Source organism: Pteropus medius, unplaced genomic scaffold, assembly GCF_902729225.1.
Source record: "Pteropus medius unplaced genomic scaffold, Ma_sr-lr_union100, whole genome shotgun sequence".
Classification (NCBI taxonomy): Eukaryota; Metazoa; Chordata; class Mammalia; order Chiroptera; family Pteropodidae; genus Pteropus; species Pteropus medius.
The window spans coordinates 1,247,829-1,269,419 of record NW_024344437.1 but is presented as its reverse complement, the minus strand read 5'-3'; the positions used below and the strand labels follow the sequence as shown (position 1 = coordinate 1,269,419).

At 31.8% G+C, this 21,591-nt stretch overlaps 1 protein-coding gene across 6 annotated transcripts in view; it reads right to left on the bottom strand.

Moving 5' to 3' along the window:
• The window catches only part of TRPC4 (transient receptor potential cation channel subfamily C member 4), a 222,710-nt gene that overhangs the window by 97,210 nt on the left and 103,909 nt on the right, over positions 1 to 21,591 (bottom strand). For all 6 annotated transcript variants that reach the window (XM_039872938.1, XM_039872939.1, XM_039872940.1 and 3 more), the window contains one exon: positions 11,823 to 12,341. In XM_039872938.1, coding sequence (XP_039728872.1) covers positions 11,823 to 12,341 — 519 coding nt within the window. The remainder of the gene's footprint in view (positions 1 to 11,822; positions 12,342 to 21,591) is intronic.

The window sequence follows — 21,591 nt, the reverse complement described above, 5'->3', positions numbered from 1 at the left end:
ATAATAAAAGTAGAACTTATGGCTGTTGTAAGGATTAAAAACATAAGAATTTATAAAGTGTTTAAAAAATTTCTCAGTACATACTAAGTACTATGTAAGTGGGTTTGTTTGTTTGATTGTTTTAGTCTTCTACACCTATAATTAGAATTCTCAGGTAGAACTGGTTAAGTTATTAGTATCATCATTGTGAGCACAGACTAGTGGCCCAGATGTTGCAAGAGGTCCTTTTCAAACTTTCTGACAAGGCTCAAAATTCCACATGAAACTTTACATTTTCAAATAAAATTAATTCGAAAATGTCTGGAATATAGGAACATTCAATAACTTCTTGTTAAATGAATCCTTGGAAGGTTAACTTGGTGAATGTTTAAATGAATATATGAGTGAATGACATCTGGAGGAGAGTTTAACAAGAGCAAGCTACCATTAAGGGACTGATCTTCCAACCAGAAGTCACTGAAGAAAGAAGTAAATGGTGAGGTTAAGGACTGTAAAAATACATTTTTTTCCCTTGTGATTCAATTTACAACCCATTCTGGCCATAGAATCATACAAGTAAAGAGTCCCTGCTTTTCTCTTAATCCTAATTCTGCCCTGTTTCTTCAGCATCCTCTCCTTTTACATAGTGCAGTCAAAGTCGAATATACATAGATTTTCCCTAAAATAATTATTTAAGTTAAAATATGTGAATCAAGTGTTTTTGAAGAAAATTTGAAATACACAATAGACTTTATGCACCTAGTCACATTTAAAGTTAAAACAGAAGTACAGGGAGACACAAGGAAGGCTAATGACTATATCTACATATCATTCATTCATAAAAGATCAAAATTTATTTCTATTGTCATAAAGAATTTGTGCAAAAAATAGTGAACAATAAATAGTGAAGAATACTAACCTGTTTCATAAAATATTCAAGTATACATATAAACTTTGGAAATCTATTGGAACTTTTGGAAGAAACTGGTATAAAGCAGATGCTATAAAGGAAACATTAATTCATTTTTTCTCCTTTTTTTTACTACTTACAATAAGCAAAAAGGTAAAATTCAATAACATAAGTTTGAACCTTCCCCACTCTATACTTCTTGACATTTAAAAAAATTTCAGTAATGAAAAAACATTCTCATTCAATCATAGATAATATCAGAATTACATACATCTCTCTGTAGAAGGGACTTTCTCAGGTTGTCACCTACAGATGGCTTTAGTTGAGAAAAAGGTGAGTAAATATGGGAGCCAAATAAAATAAAACCAAGGATACCTCTTATTGTATACTAAGCTTATTATGAATTATAGGATACATGCTAAATGAATTTATTTTAAGGACACCATTTACTAATCTCACTGAGACAAGGATTCAGGATTTTGGGAAGGAGATGTTAAGGAGAATAAAGTAAGAATTCTATTTCTTATTGACACACAAGATATAGTCTCTAGCATTATTTGGTAAGACATTTTCTTTAAAAAGCTTGATTAAAAGATACTTTAATTTTTAGAGCAATTTTAGGTTCACAGCAAATTGAAAAGAAAGTACAGAGAGTTCCCATATACTTCCTGCCCCACACATGCAGAGCTTCCCTCATTATCAACATTGCCCACTGGAGTGGTACATTTGTTACAACTGATGAAATTAAAGTCACAAATCATGACACCTAATGTTGACAGCCTAATTAGCATTCACTCTTGGTTTTGTGCTTTCTATGGGTTTATACAAATGTATAAGTATCACATGAGAATTTGTACTGCTTTAAAAGTCCTCTGTGCTTTGCTTTCATATTCTTCCTCCCACTCCTAAACACTGGTGGCCACTGATCTTTTTATTTTCCAAGTTTTGCCTTTTATAGAATGTCAAAGGCAACCTTTTCAGGTTGGCTTCTTTCACTTAGTAATATTAAGTTTCCTCTGTGTGTTTTTTTTTCATGCTTTGATAGCTTATTTCATTTTAGTTCTGATTAATATTCTTTTGTCTGGATGTACTGCAGTTTATTTATCATTCACCTACAGAAGGACATATGGTAGCTTCCAAGTTTTGGTAATTATGAGTAAAGCTGTTATATGCATTCTTGTGTAGGATTTTTGTAGACAAGTTTTTAACTCCTTTAGGTAAATATCAAGAAACACAATTGCTGGATTGTATTGCAAGATATGCTTACTTTTGTAAGGAACCATCAAACCATCTTCCAAAGTGACTGTACCATTTTGCATTCCCACCAGCAATGAATGAGAGTTCCTGTGGCTCCACATCGTCACCAGCAATGCGTGTTGCCCTTGTTCTGGATTTTAGCCATTCTATTAGGTGTGTAGTGGTATCTCATTGTTGTTTTAATTTGCATTCCTCTGATGACATATGATGTGGAGCATCTTTTGATATGCTTATTTGCCATCTGTATATCTTCTTCAGTGAAGTGTTAGTTAAGGTCTTTGGCTGATTTTTAAACTGGGTTGTTTGTTTTCTTATTGTTGAGTTTTAAGAGTTCTTTGTATATTTTGGATAACAGTTCTTTATCAAATGTGTCTTTTGCAAATGTTTTCTTCTAGTCAGTGACTTGTCTTCTCATTCTTTTGTTTTTTTTTTTTCACAGAGTAGATTAATTTTAATAAAGTTCAGTTTATCGATCTTTCCTATCATGGATTATACTTTTGTTGTCTCTAAAAAGTTGTTGCTATACCCAAGGTCATCTAACTTTTTTTCTATGTTATATATTACAAGTTTTAGTTTTATAATTTTACATTTAGGTCTATGATCTATTTTGAGTTAATTTTTATGAAAGGTATAAGTTCTGGTCTAGATTCTTCTTCTTTTTTTTTTTTAGGAATGTGGACCCTGTTGCTCCAGCAGCATTTGTTGAAAAGACTATCTTTGTTCCATTGACTTGCCTTAGCTTCTTTGTCAAAGTTCAGTTGACTATATTTATGGGGATCTATTTCTGGGGTCTCCATTCAGTTTCGTTGACCTATTTGTTCATCAACATTGAAGTGTTGATTACTGTAGGTGTACAACATTGATTACTGTAGGTGTACAATAAGTCCTCACATTAAGTAATACCAGCCTCCAATTTTGTTCTCCTTCATATTGTGTTTGCCATTCTCGGTCTTTTGTCTATCCTTATAAACTTAACTAGTTTTACAATATATACAAAATAACTCTAGGGTTTTGATTGGGATTGCACTGAATCTGTAGATCAAGTTAGGAAGAACTGATACCTTGATGGTGTTAAATCTTCCCATCCATGAACATCTCTGTTTAGCATTTTTTTGATTTTATTCCTCACAGTTTTGTAGTTTTCCTAAAATAGATCTTGTACGTATTTTGTTAGATTTATACCTAAGTATTTCATTTGTGGGAGTAGTAATATAAATGGTATTGTGCTTTTAAATTGAAATTCTCCTTGTTCATTGTTAACATATAGGAAATAAATTGATTTTATATATTAACCTTGAATCCTGCATCCTTGCTAAAATCACTTATTAGTATCAGGAGCTTTTTAAATGTGGATTTTTTTTTTCCAGATTTTCTACATAGACAATCACATCAACTGCAAACAAAGACGGTTTTATTTATTCTTTCCCAATTGGTACACATTTCATTTCCTATTCTTGTCTTACTGCATTAGCTATAATTTCCAGCACAATGTTGAAAAAGAGTGGTAAGAAGGGATATCTTCCCCTTGTATTTGACCTTAGGAGAAAGCTTCATGTTTCTCATCTTTATGATGTTAGCTGCAGGTTTACTTGTAGATATTCTTTATTAACTCAAGGAAGCTCCCCTCTATTCCTAGTTTATTGATAATTTTTATCATGAGTGGGTGTTGGATTTTTTCAAGTACTTTCTGCATCCATTGATATAATCATGTGATTTTTCTTTTTTAGTTGATGTAATGGATTACATTAATTGATTTAGAATGTTGAATCAGCCTTGCATCCCTGGAATAAATCCCCTTGGTTGCAGAGTATAATTATTTTATATATTTAAAAATTTAATTTGATAATATTTTCTTAAGAAAAAATATTGCTTTAAAAATACAATTAAAATTAGATTTACACCCAAAGTCTCGAGTTTGCCTTGATTCTTTGCTTGACTTTCATCTTAAATTGGTTTTCAGGATCTTCCATCTTTAGTACAAGACTATTTTTCTCAGAGGTTAATTGATTTTTTTCAAGAAATTAATTTCTTCAAATATTTTTCCTTATGTTTACCATATTTTTCCTTTCAGTTTTTAAAAAATAAATAATAACATTAATTGCATAAGGTAGCAACTGGAATTATATAAGAATGGGTTGTGAGCAATGCATAAACTATAATGAAAATACATATATTACTATGGAATTTAAGAAAAACTATTAATACATTTACATGTTTGTTAGAGCTGCCATAAAAAATGAACACAAACTGAGAGGCTTAAATAACTGAAAATTATTTTCTCTCAGTTTTGGAGGCTAGAAGTCCAAGATTAAGATGTGGGTATATTTATTTTCTTCTGGGGCAATTCTCTTTGGCTTCTCACTATGTTCTCACCTGGTCTTTCTTCTGTGTATGTGTGTGTCCTGGTATCTCTTTGTATGCCCAAATTTCTTCTTCTTATAAGGACAACATTGTAATTAGATTAGGGTCCACTTTTAATTCTCTAATTTTAAATCAGTTACCTCTTTAAAGGCCCTATGTCCAAATACATTCATACTGGAGGTCAGTGCTTCAGTGTATGAATTTGGGGGGAACACAATTCATCCCATTAAATAAATCCCAGTGCTTCGGTGTATGAATTTGGGGGGAAGAACACAATTCATCCCATCAAAACATTCTACCTGATTACTGTATTAAAATTGCCTTCAATATAATATTAAAATAAAAGGATTTTGGAGATAGGGTCTCCTATAACTTTTTTGTACAGATGGTGAAAGTGAGACCTACATAACATGGTGGAAGTAACATGCTAAAAATAAAATAACTTATTAATGCCATCGGAGTTAATAGTTTTACAGATTTATTATTGTTACTTCCCTGATTGAATATTTCCCACTGGTTGAAGGGAAAAAAAATGTTCAAATTCTTTAGCAAAGCCTGAAATTGTTATTACCACAAAAAACATTATTTTATATGTTAAATATTGCTGCCAGTAACCTCTCACCACCTCTCTCCAAATATCTCTAAATTATTTGCTTATAGAGACCTTTCTACTAATTTTTGATTGCCTTTTACAAAAGCAGTTCAAACCACAACAATGGCAACATATTTTGTATGAAAACTTGGTGAAAGATTTCATGAACTATTAGAGCATAAATAAGGATCACTACTTAACTAGGTGATTTGGTTTACAGCAAGTCCTTAAATTAATTTAATATCATTGGTTAAAAAATTCATTGTATTTTGCTTGTAATTAAATTATTCTCTAAATATTAGCAACATTTCCCCTACTGTTCCCAAGTTGGTAAATGTTTGGTTAAATTAATTAAAATTTATATACATCCTTCTTATGAGTCTGTACAAATAGTTCTGCATTGTTTAGATTAATAATAGTTTAATTTTCAAAAGGCTTAAACATTTTCATAACATGGCATCATATACATTTGTATACACACCTCCAAACACACACAAGCAAATTCATTTAAAATACAAGTTATTTGTAAGACAACCTTGAACAATCTGAAATCCAAGAAAGTAAAAAAAAAAAAAAGGTCTTAGAAAAGTTGAATAAATGTCACAGTATTCAGGCATTTAATCTTATGCATTATATTTATAAAGGAGTCCACAGGCCCTCAAGTAAATAGTTTTTCCCATCCTTCTCCAAGATATGTGATATGAGCTCAACAAATGTTTGTGGCACTCCTATTTCTGTTCAAGTCAAATATTCTATTTTTGTAATACTTTAATGTAGTTATAGGGTTGCTTTATCTGAAATTGATTAAAATAAGTTAATATAAAAAAACAGCTGTATTGATACTATTAAGAACTGATAGTGGGATGCCTAATAATGAGGAGAGAGACTTTAAAACTGTGAAAGAGTAGATTTCTGCTGTAATTTCACATAGGCTAAAGTAGCTATTAATATCAGTGCTTAAAATCCTAAACTTACAACTAGACCACAGAGTATAACTGAGGTTTATTTCAAAGTTTAAATTATAAAAAAATGTTAATTATGTTCTGTGTATTTTGTTTAAAAAGCGGGTAATACATAATATGTTAGATTTTCAGCCAATGATTTTCATGCAATCTGATTATTATAAAGAAAAAATGTCATTTAAATTCCAACTAATTGGAATATTATTAGTATTATTTTTAGGTATTTTTGTTCTTCAGTTTCCTTGATTAATTGATTTTCTTGCATATTCATTCATTGCTCTTTCTGAAATAGTTTGTGAAGATTCTAAGATACTCAATCCACACAGTCACCACTTAGAAGGTGGATTGTTGGCCTTATCTTAAAGGCCAGTGTTGCTTATGTGTTCTGGGATAGTGACTATTTTTTTCTCAACAGAGAAAGCTACAAAACTTAAAACTCTTCCTCTAGAACCAAAGTCTTAGCCAGAGGTGTATCAGCAACCAGTAGCTCATGAAGAAATGATAAAACAGTAAGTAAAACTGGAATGGAAAAAAAATGAGAAAATACATAGGAAAGGAAAAAATAAAATGGCTCAATACAACATATCAGTTATATTTTAATAGTTATTATAGGTTTTTTGGCACCTAAACTGTATTACATTATTGATGCTATGTGAATAATATTTACAGCAATGTTTGTTAAAACAGATAAAAGTAAAAATGTATAAAGGAAAAAGATGGAAATAATCAAAATTATTACATTTTATTTTATGTTAAAAAATAAATTCTTTAATTAAATTAACAAAAAGTAAACTTGTACCGAAAAACTGTATTTTTGATGTTTTCTTAAATATCATTTAAGTAGCTCTTTCCTTCACCCACCCCAAAGGGAACTATCTATTGTTTCTTTTGTCTCTTTCTATAGCATTTATCAGGGTTATATACATAGAGGGCAGTCCATAAAAATTATACACAAAGCTTTGCTCCTTTCTCCTCATCAGTAATCAAGTTATTCTGCAACATAAAATCCTTTAGAAAGGCTACATCGAAGCATTACAAAAATGACATGTTTGACTTGAAGAGAAATATTATTAGCTCTAAAAATATTTGTTGAGCTCATACTATCATACCACTGCTACCACTATGTTAAACATGCCAAAATAAAAATCAGAGCTTCTGGTTTCAATGAGCTCCCAGTTTCATGATGTGGAGATACATATACACAATTAACTATAAAATAATGTGGTAAACAAGCATGCTCCAGACATAGAAGAGAGAATGCAAATCCAGTCTGAGGGAGGGAATGTGGGAACCTTTCTGAAGTATCAATCTTATTGTCTTAAAGTGTGAGTAGTATCTAGCCAGCGGTAATTGTTGTATTTCAAGGTAATAAAATAACAAGAAAATGTAGAGGTAGCATTCACAGAGCATACTGTAGAAGAAATACTAGCCAACTGGACTTGCTGAACACAAAATGAAAGTTGAAGGCATGAAACTAGGGAGTAAGTCAGGGTCAGGCTATGATACATTTTGTTAAGAAGCTTGGGTTTTATCTTATAGGATCTACAAAGTAAAGGATAGAGAACCAGTTAGTGTTTTAAAATGACACAATATAGCAGCATTATTCATAATAGCCAAAAGGTGTAAACAACTCAAATGTCCTTCAACAGAAGAAGGGATAAACACAATGTAAAATACACATACCATGGAATATTATTCAGTCTTAAAAAGAATGAAATTTTGATACATGCCACAATGTGAGTGAACTTTGACGTTATGGCAAGAGATATAAGGTAGACACAAAATGACAGATATTGTATAATTCCACTTATATAAAATATCTAGAATAATAAAGCTTTTAGAGACAGAAAGTAGAATACTTTTTTCCGGGGGCTAGGGAGGTAAGAGAAGGTGGAGTTATTGTTTAATGGGTCTGCAGTTTCAGTTTAAGAAGATGAAAAAGTTTTGAAGATGGATAGTGGAGATGGTTACCCAGCAATGTGAACGTATTTAATGCCACTAAATTGTATACTTAAAATGGTTAAGATAGTAAATTTATCGTTATGTATATTTTGTCACAATAAAAATAATATAGTAAAGTTTATTCTATTTTAATAAAAATTTAATATGAGAAATACTTACATATTAAAAATTCTGGAGTGTAGTGTGAATTTGGATGAGTCAAGATTGGAACCATGGATGCAGGAACACTGGATGAGGCACACTAGTCTAAGACTACTTCAAAAAAGGAGTATGAAGCGTAAGGCCGGAAGGGAGGAAAATGATTGGGAAACATTAAGAAATATAACTGAAAATGAGGTTGCCAGGCTTTGGTGATTGACAATTATCTGTACTGTAAAACTTAGTGGCTTAAGACAATAATTTATGATTTTTCACGATTTTATGGATATCTTAGTCAGTTCAGACTGCTGTAAGGAAGTACTATAAACAGCTTAAAAATGCAGCTTCAGAATTACAAGTCACTAAGTTATAGCACAGGCATTATAAATCTTAGAGACTTTTACTGTATGTTTTTGTTTCCAAGAATTCAAACGAAAGATAATTAGCAAAAGATCCAATGTGAATATGCTTCATAGGATCAAAAGAAAATAGGGATAAGGATAAGTTAAAAAGCTTCCTCTCATACGTATAATTTATAAGAAAACACAGTAGGAGTTTATATTATATCTCAAACCATCAAATATTTCTTGAGAACAATAATGTTTCTGTTTCATAAATTTCCAAAAGATAAACTTGTTTTTTGTAGTTTTCAGGAATATGTGGGTTGGGATAAGCTGTTAAATCCATAATTTCAAAAACTGGTAATTCTTAATTTCATTTAGCAATGAGTGATGGAGAAAATCTGGGACATTAAGTAATATCCCTAAGAAAAATAACTCTCAAATTTAAATGTAAACATTTTTGCAAAAGAAACAAAAGAAATAATTCTTCATCATTGACAAACTAAATAATTGCATCTGAATAATGGAAAATAGCAGATCTTATTGCTAGCCCTTTTTGTTAGTCATCACAGAGTCAGAAGTACCAGTTTTATGCAAAAGAGTAATTCTTTTGAGATCCAAGAAAAGAAGTCCAATACATAGTAAAAGTTTTCAAAGATAGCATTATCCTAATGTTTTGTGCAGCTTTTGCTTCTGTGACAAAAGCTACATTGGAAAGAATTGCTTATCTTGTGAATATACACATTTTGGTGAATAAAAAACTATGCTTTGAAAAAAATTGCTTAATCTTTTCATTTGTATTTATTTAAATCAGTATCAAATAAAAACTGTTTTATAACTAATTTAAACTTAAGATTTTCTATTTTATGTTTTATAAGAAATTTTTCACTTTCAAATCAATCATGAATCACTTAATAAAGCCAACTCAATATTCAAATTTTCTTGGTTAAATTATGTTTTTTGACAATAGTAATAACTAATAATAATACATAGCTACTCTTCCATGGGCAAACAGGCCATGAAGTATGCTAAACTTTGGATTTGCATTATTATGCACCATCTTCACAAATAACTTATGAGGTAGAGAGTAATACACACACACACACACACACACACACACACACACACACACAACAGAGCAATATATATATATATATATTTTAATTTAGTACCTAAAAATATCATGCAATATATGTATTTTAATTTAGTGACTAAAAAAATATAGTGCTCTCTGTTTTGTTTCTGAATCACTAAAAATAGTCATTCCTACTAACTAGGTATGTGATATTAGACAAACAATCCTTTGAGTTTCTGCTTTGTCTCCTTTAAAATGGGATCATACTGACCTCACAGGTTGTTAACATTTTAGCGTCTCCCAGTAACAGACTATGAGCTCTACAAGGGCAAAGCCACAAAATCTTAAATGTCCTGCATGTAGCCTGGAATGTGTCCTATAAAATGTATGTTCAAAGAGTCAATGAATAAAGAAATGAATGAATAAATAAAATATATAAAAATATTTTTTTTAGTAAAAATGTAAACATGTTAATATGCAATAAATTTATATTAATTTTTTTGCCTTGGACAATCCTATAACAAGAATTTGGCAGCTTCAGTTGATTAAATATCATCTGTAGCATTTGGTTATGAGAGTATGTTAAAAGAATTTATGAATATTTTGTTTTGATGTTTTCATAAGTCATTATGGCCAAAGGCAAAGTCAAATCAGTTATGATATCAAGACCAAAATCAGAGTAGGTATAAAATAGGGCTGAGTTGATTCACTAACTGCAGAGAGTATAAAAGTGAAACGAGAGTATATCTAGCTGCTAGCTACTGTGTTCTTTGTTTCATTTCATGGATTGAACATCTTGGGAATTTTATTCTACTCTCCATTCACAGGAGAATATCATAAGAGAAGACTTTGTAATCATTGTGTCAATCCCTTACATCCTCATCCCCAAAGAAAACTAAATAAATAAAAGTGTAATATTATGTTAATAATAGATATTTAAGGCCAGGCTGAAATTCTGAGGCCATGTCAATATCCTACATAATTTTATCAGTGCTAATACATATAATTGCTTTTAATTTTCATATTTTGTACTTTAGAATCTCTAATCAGTGAAGTTGATACTGTTGACATGGCTCAAACTAGAGTGGGTGATTTTAGAATCAGTGACAATAAACACAAAAGAAGGTGTTTTCTTCCTTGTTAGGAGAAAATCTTCTTTCAACTAATTTCAGTCTCCTGTGACAACTGGCCAAAGAAGTATAGGAAAAACGTGAGGAAACAAATTTAGGTATCTTGAATCTTAAATATTTAGTAAGTAACAATAGACAAAGCAGACAGGGCTAATGAGAAATAATCAGGGCCAAGTTCAAAAGAAATTGAATACATTCTTTTATTCAGTCTAATTTTCTTCTTCTTTTTTTTTAATCTCATATAGTTTTTTTTCTCCCTCAATTGTTGTTCTGGAATTAATAATTACTATAATTTAAGAATGATCAGAGAACCAATATTTTCTGGAGATAAAAGTAAACAGTTTTTTGAGTACTCACTCCAATCAAACAGCAATGGAAACAAAAACACAACTCTGCTGGATAAGTGTAATAGATTTGAATTTCCTTATTTCATACTTCAAATCCATGAATTTTCATGAGAAATTTATTACTCTCTTGTTATTAACTTCCTTAACTTCTTAAAACTAACAAATCAAGAGACTAAGCCAGACATGAGAGAAGTTCTAATATTTTTATCTGCTCTTGGACTAAAGTCTTTTACTTTATTAATAATTCCTAATGTATTTTATTAATGTAATACCTTAAAATTCATTAAGAGCCTTCATACACATCCATACAGTTTACCCTTTCTACAAATCTGCGAGGGAAATATTTTATATGTATAAATAAATATAGGTATATAATCAAATGTTATAAATATTAAATCCATTAAGCACAGGAGAAAACTGAAACTCACAGAGATCTTATTGACCCTCTATAGTAACAAGACATAAATGAGAGTACCAGAACTCTGTCTGGAGATTCTAAAAATCTATTAGTTTTTTCATTATGTCAAAGTAAATATGTCCATTTTAACAGAGATACCAAAACCACCACCAATTATTAAACCACTTATTACCACTTTCAAAGTATTTCAAAATAATTAATATGGCTAATAAATATCAAGCAATAAATATCATCTGCTTATAGTTAAAAAGAAAATGCTTTAAAATCTAAACCTAATTTTGGAGTACCAGTTTACTGCACTATGATTAAATGCTATAGCATTTTTATGGATAAAGTCTGGCAACACTCACCTCTTTCTGACGGTACTTAATCGCCAATTTTAGTCTTGCAAGGTCATTTCCACTTTGTTCTTCTATGAGACTATTGTCATCTCGATAATTAAGAATAATTTCTAGTTCTCTAGAACTTCTTGTCTGATCCAGTAGGTCCTTAGCAAATTGTTTACACTGTCGCGACAGCTCCTCATACTCTGACTTGAATTCATTTTCCACCTTGCTCAATTCCTGAAGCTCCCAACTTAACTGAAAAGCTGTGAGAAAAGGATCTTCGCTTGATAGTGCAATGAGAGAGGGGCTGGCCAAGGCCTTGTAAATGTTGAGTCTGGAGCGTGAGTGGCGGAGGCTATCCACATCTGAACTGGAGACGCATTCAACGCAGTTACAGCGGACCTCATGGGGTCTGGGTACTGAGACTCCTTTCTGAACTAAAAGTTTTATTATCTCATAATTATTAGTGTGAGCTGCCAAAATGATTGGTGTAATGTCCGGAGTAAATTCAGAGAACTGCTTGTCAAGGAGTATGGGAGGCACCTAGAAAAAAGAGAAAAACAGAAGTGATGAATATTTATCCATTTGTTCAAGCCTGTGAATTTCAAACAGCGTGCCATCGCAATGTTGAACAAGGTTCATAAATTTTGCCAGTCTTTTACAGGCGAGATATGACTTTTTCTTCTCCCCAAAAAACAAGAGAAAATTAGAGAAAAAATAACTTTATTCTTTCTTTAATCTGAATTCCAGTATCTTATGCAATCATTTTTAAATTTAAATAATGTCACTATCTATGTTTCTTTGTAAAACTTCTCATAGTGAAACATTCATTAACGTTCATTTTTCACCATTTACAATTTGAACAGTTAAGGAATGTTTGTATAATGCAACCAACTGTGTTGTTGAAAATTCACATAAATGATATAAATGTGATGCCCAGGCCTTTACAAATATAAAATTACTGTCATTGGGTTTTTTAATTTTCAAGTATAAATAGTCTCAAAAAACTGTTTACTATTATCTCCAGTAATACTTCAGATGAGGCACTTTAACAATATTCAAAAAGATTAAGTGTACAAAGTGTATCATTATGAACTATCTTTGTCCTTTGTTATAGACTTTGTTTTAAAGTCTATTTTGTCTGATATAAATATTGCTACCTCAGCTTTTTTTTCCTTTTTTATTTGCATGAAATATCTTTTTTTCATCCCTTTACTTTCAGTATGTGTGTGTGTGTGGTGATCTGAAGTCTCTTGTAGACAGCATATGTAAGGGTCTTGTTTTCTTATTAATTCAGCCATCCTATGTCTTTTGATTGGCACATTTAATCTATTTAAATTTAAAGTGATTATTGATAGTATGTAGTTATTGCCATTTTATTATTCATATTTATGTTCTTTTTTTTTTGGTTCCTTCTTCTTTAAAAAGTTCCTTTAACATTTCTTATAAGACTGATATGGTGGTGATAAATTTGTTTAGCTTTTTCTTGCCTGTGAGCTTTTTATTTTTCCTTTGATTCCGAATGATAGCCTTGCTGAATGGAGGCGTTTTGGTTGTAGGTCCTTGCTTTTAATCACTTTGACTATTTCAAGCCAATCTCTTCTGGCCTGCAAAGTTTCTGTTGAGAAATCAGCTGACAATCTTATAGGCGCTCCATTGTAAGTAACTAATTACGTTTCTCTTGCTGATTTTAGGATTCTATGTCTTTAACCTTTGGCATTTTAATTATTTATGATATATCTTGTGGGCCTGTTTGGTTTCATTTTGTTTGGGACCCTCTATGCTTCCTGGACATATATGTCTATTTTCTTCACCAGGTTAGAAAAGTATTTCATTATTATTTCTCCAAATAGGTGTTCAATTTCTTGCTCTCTCTCTTCCCCTGGCAGTGCCTCTATGATGTGGATATTGGCATGCTTCATGTCCCAGAGGTCCCTTGAACAATCCTCATTTTTAAAATTATTTTTTTCTTTTTGCTATTCTGATTGGGTGTTTTCGGCTACTGTGTCTTCCAAGTCACTGATTCAATCCTCTGCTCCATCTAGTCTTTTGTTGATTCCTTTTAGTGTATTCTTCACTTCAGTTATTGTATTCTTCATTTCTGATTGATTCTTTTTTTTTTTTTTTTTTGGTTTCTATGTCCTTTTTTTATGCTCACTAGGTCTTTGTGAAGTCCTCACTGAGTTCATCTATTCTTCCCCTAAATTCATTAAGCATCCTTAAACCATTGTTTTGACCTCTGCATCTGGTAGATTGTGTACTTCCATTTTGTTTAGTTCTTTTGCTGGAGTTTTCACCTGTTCTTTCATTTGGAAAATTTTTCTTTGTTTTCTCATTTTGGCTGCCTCCCTGTGTTTTTTTTTTCTTTTTTCCCTCTATGTATTAGGTAGATCTGCTATGTCTCCCAGTTTGGGCAGGGTGGCCTTATATAGTAGGTGTCCTGTGGGGCTCAGGGGCACAGTCTTTCCTGGTCACCTGAGCCGGATGCTCTAGGACTGTGAATTATGTGGATTGTATATGACCGCTTGTTGTAGTTGAACCTTGGCTGGCTGTAATGACTAGTCAGGACCACAGTAGAAGAGCTGCTGTGAAGGGGAGCTAACCCCACAGAGCAGAATTTACCTTAGTGGGGCTCTGGGGCCTGCCGAGTCAACCCTTTTGGTGTGCCATTTGTGGAACTAATCAGATGGTGCTCCATTGTGGTCTGAAACTGGCCATCGGGTGCCTTGGTTCTGGGGACTCTTGGGAATGTCTCTCGTGCTGACCTAGGTCTGCCACAATCTGTGTCCTACTCGGGATCCTCTGGCTAGAGCAGAAAGTGATTTGAGGTGGGTAGCTGCTTGTGTTGATCCTAGAGGCATGTGCGAAAGGCAACGCTATGAACCAAAGTGGGCTGCCACTAGTACTGGGACTGGGGCCACTCAGCAAAAGGCTCAGAAGAGATTGGCATGCTGAGGTCAGCCGCTGCCTGTCTGGGGCCCCTGGATCTTTGAGAATTTTAAGGAAAGTCTTCAGCAAAGGCTGAGGCCAGCTGCCTATGGGGAACGGTAACTAAAAGAGGCTTGGAGAGTATGCGAGTTAGGTAGGGCGGGGTCTCAGGGAGTCACCAGGGTGGGGCAAGTGGTATTCACCAAGATAATGCAGGTTCAGACTTGGTTTCTGCCTGCCTGTACCTTCAGGCTGTATTGGAGGAAGGGTCAACACAAGAACAATGGTGGCTGCCCTCACAGCCCTCATTCTGAAGCGACACAATTCAGTTTCTCCCCACATGTTCTTGGTGTTTTTCAAGCTGCTATCCCTAGACTGGAGCTTAGAGCGAGTGTTTGTGAGCAAGTGAGTCTGTGCTTGAGCTCTTTAAGAGGACACCTGGGTCTACAGTAGCCCTCCCTCTCACCTGGATAGAGTTCCTGCTGATTTTCACAGCCAAATGTGGGGTCTCCTCTTCCCAGCACTGAGCTGGGGAGCCTGGTGTAATGCTGGGACTTCTCATTCCTCAGAGGTTACCTTGACAGCAGAAATATTTCTCCCAATTCTCAACTGCCACATGAGTTGATAATTGGGACCAGCCATTTTGCATCTCAGCCTCTCCTATCAGTCTTGATATTGCCTCTTCTTTATATCCTTAATTATAGGAGTTCCATTTAGCTAGTCTTCAGATGGTTCTCCAGGGTAATTGTTTTATAATTTAATTGTAATTTTGATGAAGTCATGGGAGGAGGTGAACACAGCATCTACCTACTCTGCCATCTTGACCTGAAGTATAGTTATACTGATATTTGATTTACGAAATCTTAAAATAAGTGGCTATGGAAACTCTTTATTTGATTACAGTCTTTCTTGCTCCCAACTTATTTTTCTGACTGACAATCTACTTTCTTTCCCAGAGATGTTGACTTCATAAATAATCAAGTAATACATTGAAAAAATAGTTAGTGATTTGTTTTAAAACTAAGATTTCCTCTGCAATAGAAGTCTTTTAATTCTTCAGTTTTTTTTTTTTTAAATTTGTATTTTATCTCCTGCATTCCTAACATCCAATATATGATTAAAAATGGTAGCAGAACAAAAGAGGACTAGCTTCATGCTTTTTGGTTTCACTATCCCTCTATGGTATATTTTCAAGATAAGAGGTGCTGCTTTGTTAATATTATTGTTTTATGTTCCCCAGTGAATCAGGTCATCTGTGTGTTTATGTACAATTTCTTTTGAATTATACTCCAGGAACAGTAATGAGGAAAATAATATAATAGGCACTATTTAGTAAGTATCTGCTAGACACATTAACCTCTACCATTTATTATTCACATATTATAGATGAGGACACTCAGCAAGTAAGTGAAAGGCCTGCTCTTTAAGCCGAGGTCCACCTGTCTGACACCCAAGCCTGTATGCGCTACACCATGATGATTTACGATATTTGGTTTAATATTTATTCCTGCTGGCAAAAAGTCATAGTGGCATCTATGAAAATAAAAGCTACATAAGGATAAGTTTAGCAGGCATGGCAGAAAAAAATGATGACACATGTTATATTAAAATATGCTGCTAGTAAAATATGAAGGAAACCACAACAGGATCAAAAAGAAAACACCATGTAGAGAAAACCAATACTCATATGAAACTTTAATCATACTACTTTTAAGTAGAGGTGTAAGCTTTATAAGTGAATAATAAAACCTGTATGTTTTTAATCCATCTGGCCATTTAAAATATCCATTTATTTTATCAGAAACACTATATAAGGATTAAAAGGATAAAATTATCTATTTGAAGTATATGCAGTTAGTTGATAATGAAGATAGTAACAAACACTATTTTTTAAATGTGCTTATAAATATTAGAGGAACCTAAGTGGCTGTTGAAATAGTCTTTTACATTCAAGCACATTCAATACATACATCTTTATTTTTTAAGTAGTCTATTTTAAAGATAGCATTAATGGAAAATTTAATAATATATTTATTACAAAAAGAAAAAATACATTAATCAAAACTGAACAAGAGGTAATCTTTAACTATAAGTATTTTCTATGGCAGACATTTAGGGAAAACAAAACTTTAAGTAAATAAGTTCTTAAAATAAATGTATATACCCCATACAGATACAATTTAAAAGGCATAGAAATCTATGCCTTTTAAAATTGTCAACATTTTATTAACTATCAAATAAAAATTTGAAGAATTTTTCAAGAAGTTTTATAAAAACATAATATAATATGAACATATTGAAAAGCATGCATTTTTCAGAAAAAAATGCCTATCTGTCATTATGTTAAATAAAGATATATTAAATAATTGATTAAAATATGTGAGAATAAATAAGAATAAATATTGTTTATAAGTTTTAATACTAAATAAATCATTATGAATTTATAATTTTTAAATATATGAACACCTCTAATTTTATTTTTTGCAGTAATTTTTATTTTTGAAAATCATTTTTAAATGGAACTACTGTATAGGACCACTAAAATAAACAATAATTTATTAGTCAAAATTATTTAATTTTATAATTATTTAATTTTAATTATTTTGGAGTTTCCTCTTACTCTAAAATATTTTGTAAATTAATCAACAAATTATATGTTGTCTTTACCATTAACTGCCTATTGCTCAGCTGGTCATACACCACTAAACATTGGGATCTGTTTGTTCCTTAGGAGTCTGCTGGGACTCTGAGCATCCAGTGAGCAGGCACACATTAGATTATATCCGGGTCCCAGAGGGCAGGTGTTGGGGCCTATTTCATTCCATTAAAAAATAATAAGAAAACAAAAACACTTAAAATTTTTTCTGTTATTGAGTACTAATCACATGACTGAATCAATTATTACATGATGTTTAAAAATTGGAGATTTTCTTATTTTATCATTGCTTCTACATTTACTAACTTTCATTCTTCTGTACATAAAATTTTGCCCTCTACTCCTTTTTATTATTGGGTATTACTATGGACCCATGAATCTGTCCTTTATTTTATTCAATATATTTTGTTATTGTTTTAATTATTAATTTGAACTTATTGAGGTATAACATAATACAATAAAATGTACAAATATTAATGTACAGTTGACAGCTTTTTAAATGTGAACACACCTGTGTGACACATTCCAGATAAAATTTTAAAAAGTGCCTGCATCTCAGGTATCGCCTTATTGTCACCTCACAGTCACTATATTTTGTAGTCATAAATCTAACTATTATCATAGATTACTTTCTCGTATCTTGGTATAAATTAAAGAGTATGAACTTGGTATAAATTAAAGAGTATGAACTTTTTAAGTCTAGCTTTCTTTGTTCAACATTAGCTCTTTAAAATACATTATTTTATCAGTAGAAATGATTTTTAATTTAATTCTGCATAATATTTAGATTTATGGATATAGCACAATTTGTTTATCATTCTATTATTGATAACATCTGTGTGGTTACAAGTCTGAGGTTATTAAGAATATTGCTCCTACATACATTTTTGTTTATGTCTGTTAATCTTGTATCTAGAAATGGAATTTTTGGGTCAAATAGTTTTCTTAAGTAGTTATACTAATTTTCATGCCCACTAGAAATTATACTTGGCATTGCCAATTATCTATCAATCTAGCTATGTACTTATTTATGCTATTCATCATATCAAGCAGTCATTTTGAATTGTTTTATTTATTTTTTAACAGTAATGGGTGTTGAATTTTGTCTTAGGTCTTTTCTTCTTCTATAGAGGTAATCAATCAAACTTGTTCTTCTTACTCCTAAAAGTATGGCAAAGTATATTAATAAATTTCTTAATGTTAAAACATTATGAATTTCCTGAAATAAATCCCATTTGTTCAAATGCATAATAATTTTAATATAGCTAATATTTTTATTTAGATTTTTTTGTATCAATGCTCATAATGAGATTGATTTATAATCTTTACTTTGCCATCTTCATCAAGTTTTAGTATCAGAGTTATGCTTACTTCATTAAGAGAATATGGATGTTCTCCTTTCATGGAAGACAGGGAGATATGCCCCTCAGATCTTCCTTCAAGAAAAGACTAGCTGCCTATCTGCACAAGTACAGCCCACTAACAGCCTCCAGCTTTTCACCCCTTCAGGTTCTTCTTCAACTTTGGAGCCTAGGACAATGACTGAGCAACCAGGCTAGACAAGGGTCTAGCTATGGCCACTCTAATGATTTTCCTCTGAGCTTTATTTCCATGGGCAGAAGCTTTTATCAAGTCCGCATTATGGTCTAATGGCTTGCCCCTCTCAATCCTGCTTTTGTTCTTTTTACTTTCAAAGTTGTTATTTTCCAATAAGTCATTTTTAGAAAATAACATCTCATTGTCAACTACTTGAAGAATCCAAATTGTGATCTTTCTATTTTTAATACTGTGGAATAAATAAGTACCATTGAAATTATCTGATCTTTGTAAATTCAAAATTACCCTTTGTCAAACTAAAAAGCTTTTGCACAGCAGAAGAAATCATCGGAAAGACAGATGCAACCATCTGAATGGGAGAAGATATTTACAAATAACGTCTCTGATAAAGGGCTAATATCACAAATATACAAAGAACTCATACAACTCAACAACAAAAAAACAAGCAATCCAATTAAAAATGGGCAAAGGGCCTAAATAGACACTTCTTCCAGGAAGATATACAAATGGCCAACAGAAATTAAAAAATGCTCAACTTCACTATCTATTAAGGAAATGTAAAACAAAACCACAATGAGATACTACCTCACACCTGTTAGAATAGCTATCATCAACAGGATGACTAATAAAAAGTGTTGGAAAGATTGTAAGTAAAAAAGAACCCTCATATACTGCTGGTGGGTGTATAAATTGATACAGCCACTATAGAGAACAGTATGGAGGTTCCTCAAAAAATTTAGAATAGAATTACCATATGACCAAGAAATCTCTCTTCTGGATATGTCCCTCCAAATTTGAAAACATTTATTCAAAAAGTTATATGCACCTTGATGTTCATAGCAGCATTATTCACAGTGACTAAGACATGGAAACAACTGAAGTGCCCTTTGATAGGTGATTGTATATAGAAGATGTGGTACATATCTACAATGTAATATTACTCAGCCATAAGAAAAGATGAAATATTGCCATTCGTGATAACATGGATGGATCTTGAGATTATCATGCAAAGTGAAATAAGTCAGACAGAAAAAATTAACTATATGATATCAATATATGTAGAATATAAAACTGAAAGCAACAAATGAACAAGACAGAGACTCATGAACATGGACAATAGTTTAGCTGTTACCAGAGGGAAGGGGTGGAGTGGGGCAAGTAGATAAGAGTAAAGAAGGTCAAATATATAGTGACTACAGGAAACTTAACTTTGGGTGGTGAACATACAATGCAATATACATATGATGTATTATTGATTTGTACAGTTGAAACATATATAATTTTATTAATCAATGTTACCTAAATAAATTTAATTAAAAAATTACCCCGTAAAATCATCAGTGCTTGGGATATTTATTCAGTAACTTTTCCTAATTATTATACGAAAATTAGTCTGTTTGGCCTTTCTATCAGTTATAGGGTCAGTTTGTATAAGTTGCATTTTCCTAGCACATCTGAGTTCATTTAGAAAAACTAGTTTTAAATATGCAAGGATTCAGGTAATGCTATGCTCACATGGCCTTCCTGTAGAATCTACTAGGGGATGAAATGATGCAGAACTGAGAAAAGGACAGATGATGAGTATTAAATGTATGTAATAGTTAATCTAAGATCAATACAAAGGCAGAAAAATGTATTATTTATCAATTATTTTTATGTTCTGAAAATGAAGAGAGAGATGGGAGGAACTGTGGAATAAAAGGCTTTATATGTAAACAACTAATAGAATGGAAGCCTTAGTAAAATAGCAAGGGGCCACTAAGATTTTATAAAAGGTATTACTATAAAATAGAAACCATTCTAAATTATGAGAAAAGTACAGGCATTGAGAACCTTCAATTCTTTCCTCCTCTACAGCAAAGATTATTGTTCCAAAATATGAATTTCTTCAGACAATCGCCTTTCTTAAAATACTATCATGACTTATAATTCTTTGAAATTCAACAATATATTCATACTTCAATCAACAAATATTTATTGAATCTGTTGTATGACACTGCATTAGACTGAAAATTAAGAAAAACAAAGATGAAATAATCTATATTCACAAAGAGATAACTGCCATATTTGACAGACTACTAGAACGCACAATCTAAATCTCTCAACCAAATTAATTCAAATGTTTACTAATTTATTAAAATCCAACACCATAATAGTATTGTGTAAAATACACTGAAAAATAAGAAACAAGTGTTTTTCTTTTTTTACCTTTTTTTGATTTTGTTTTTTATTTTTTCCAGCTTATTGAAATATAATAGACAATTAGTTGCTTGTATTTACATTGTACAATTCAATGAGTTTTTCATTTGTAGTTGGCATAAAATAATATACCATTTTCAGTTGTATAGCATAGTGATCAAATATCCAACATAACTCACAAAGTGATCACTCCTAATCTAGTACCCTTCTTCCTCCTTACATATTTACTACATTATTAACCATCTTCTTCATGCTACAATCTACATCTCCATATCTATTCTGCAACTATTCATTTGTACCTCTTAATCCGTTTGCCATTTTTTTGTCCCCCACCACTATCCCTCTCTCATCTAATAGCCCTCAAAATATTCTCTGTATCTATGAGTTTATTTCCACTTTTGTTGTTGTTTATCTTGTTCTTTAGATTCCACATGTATGTAGAATCATGTGATA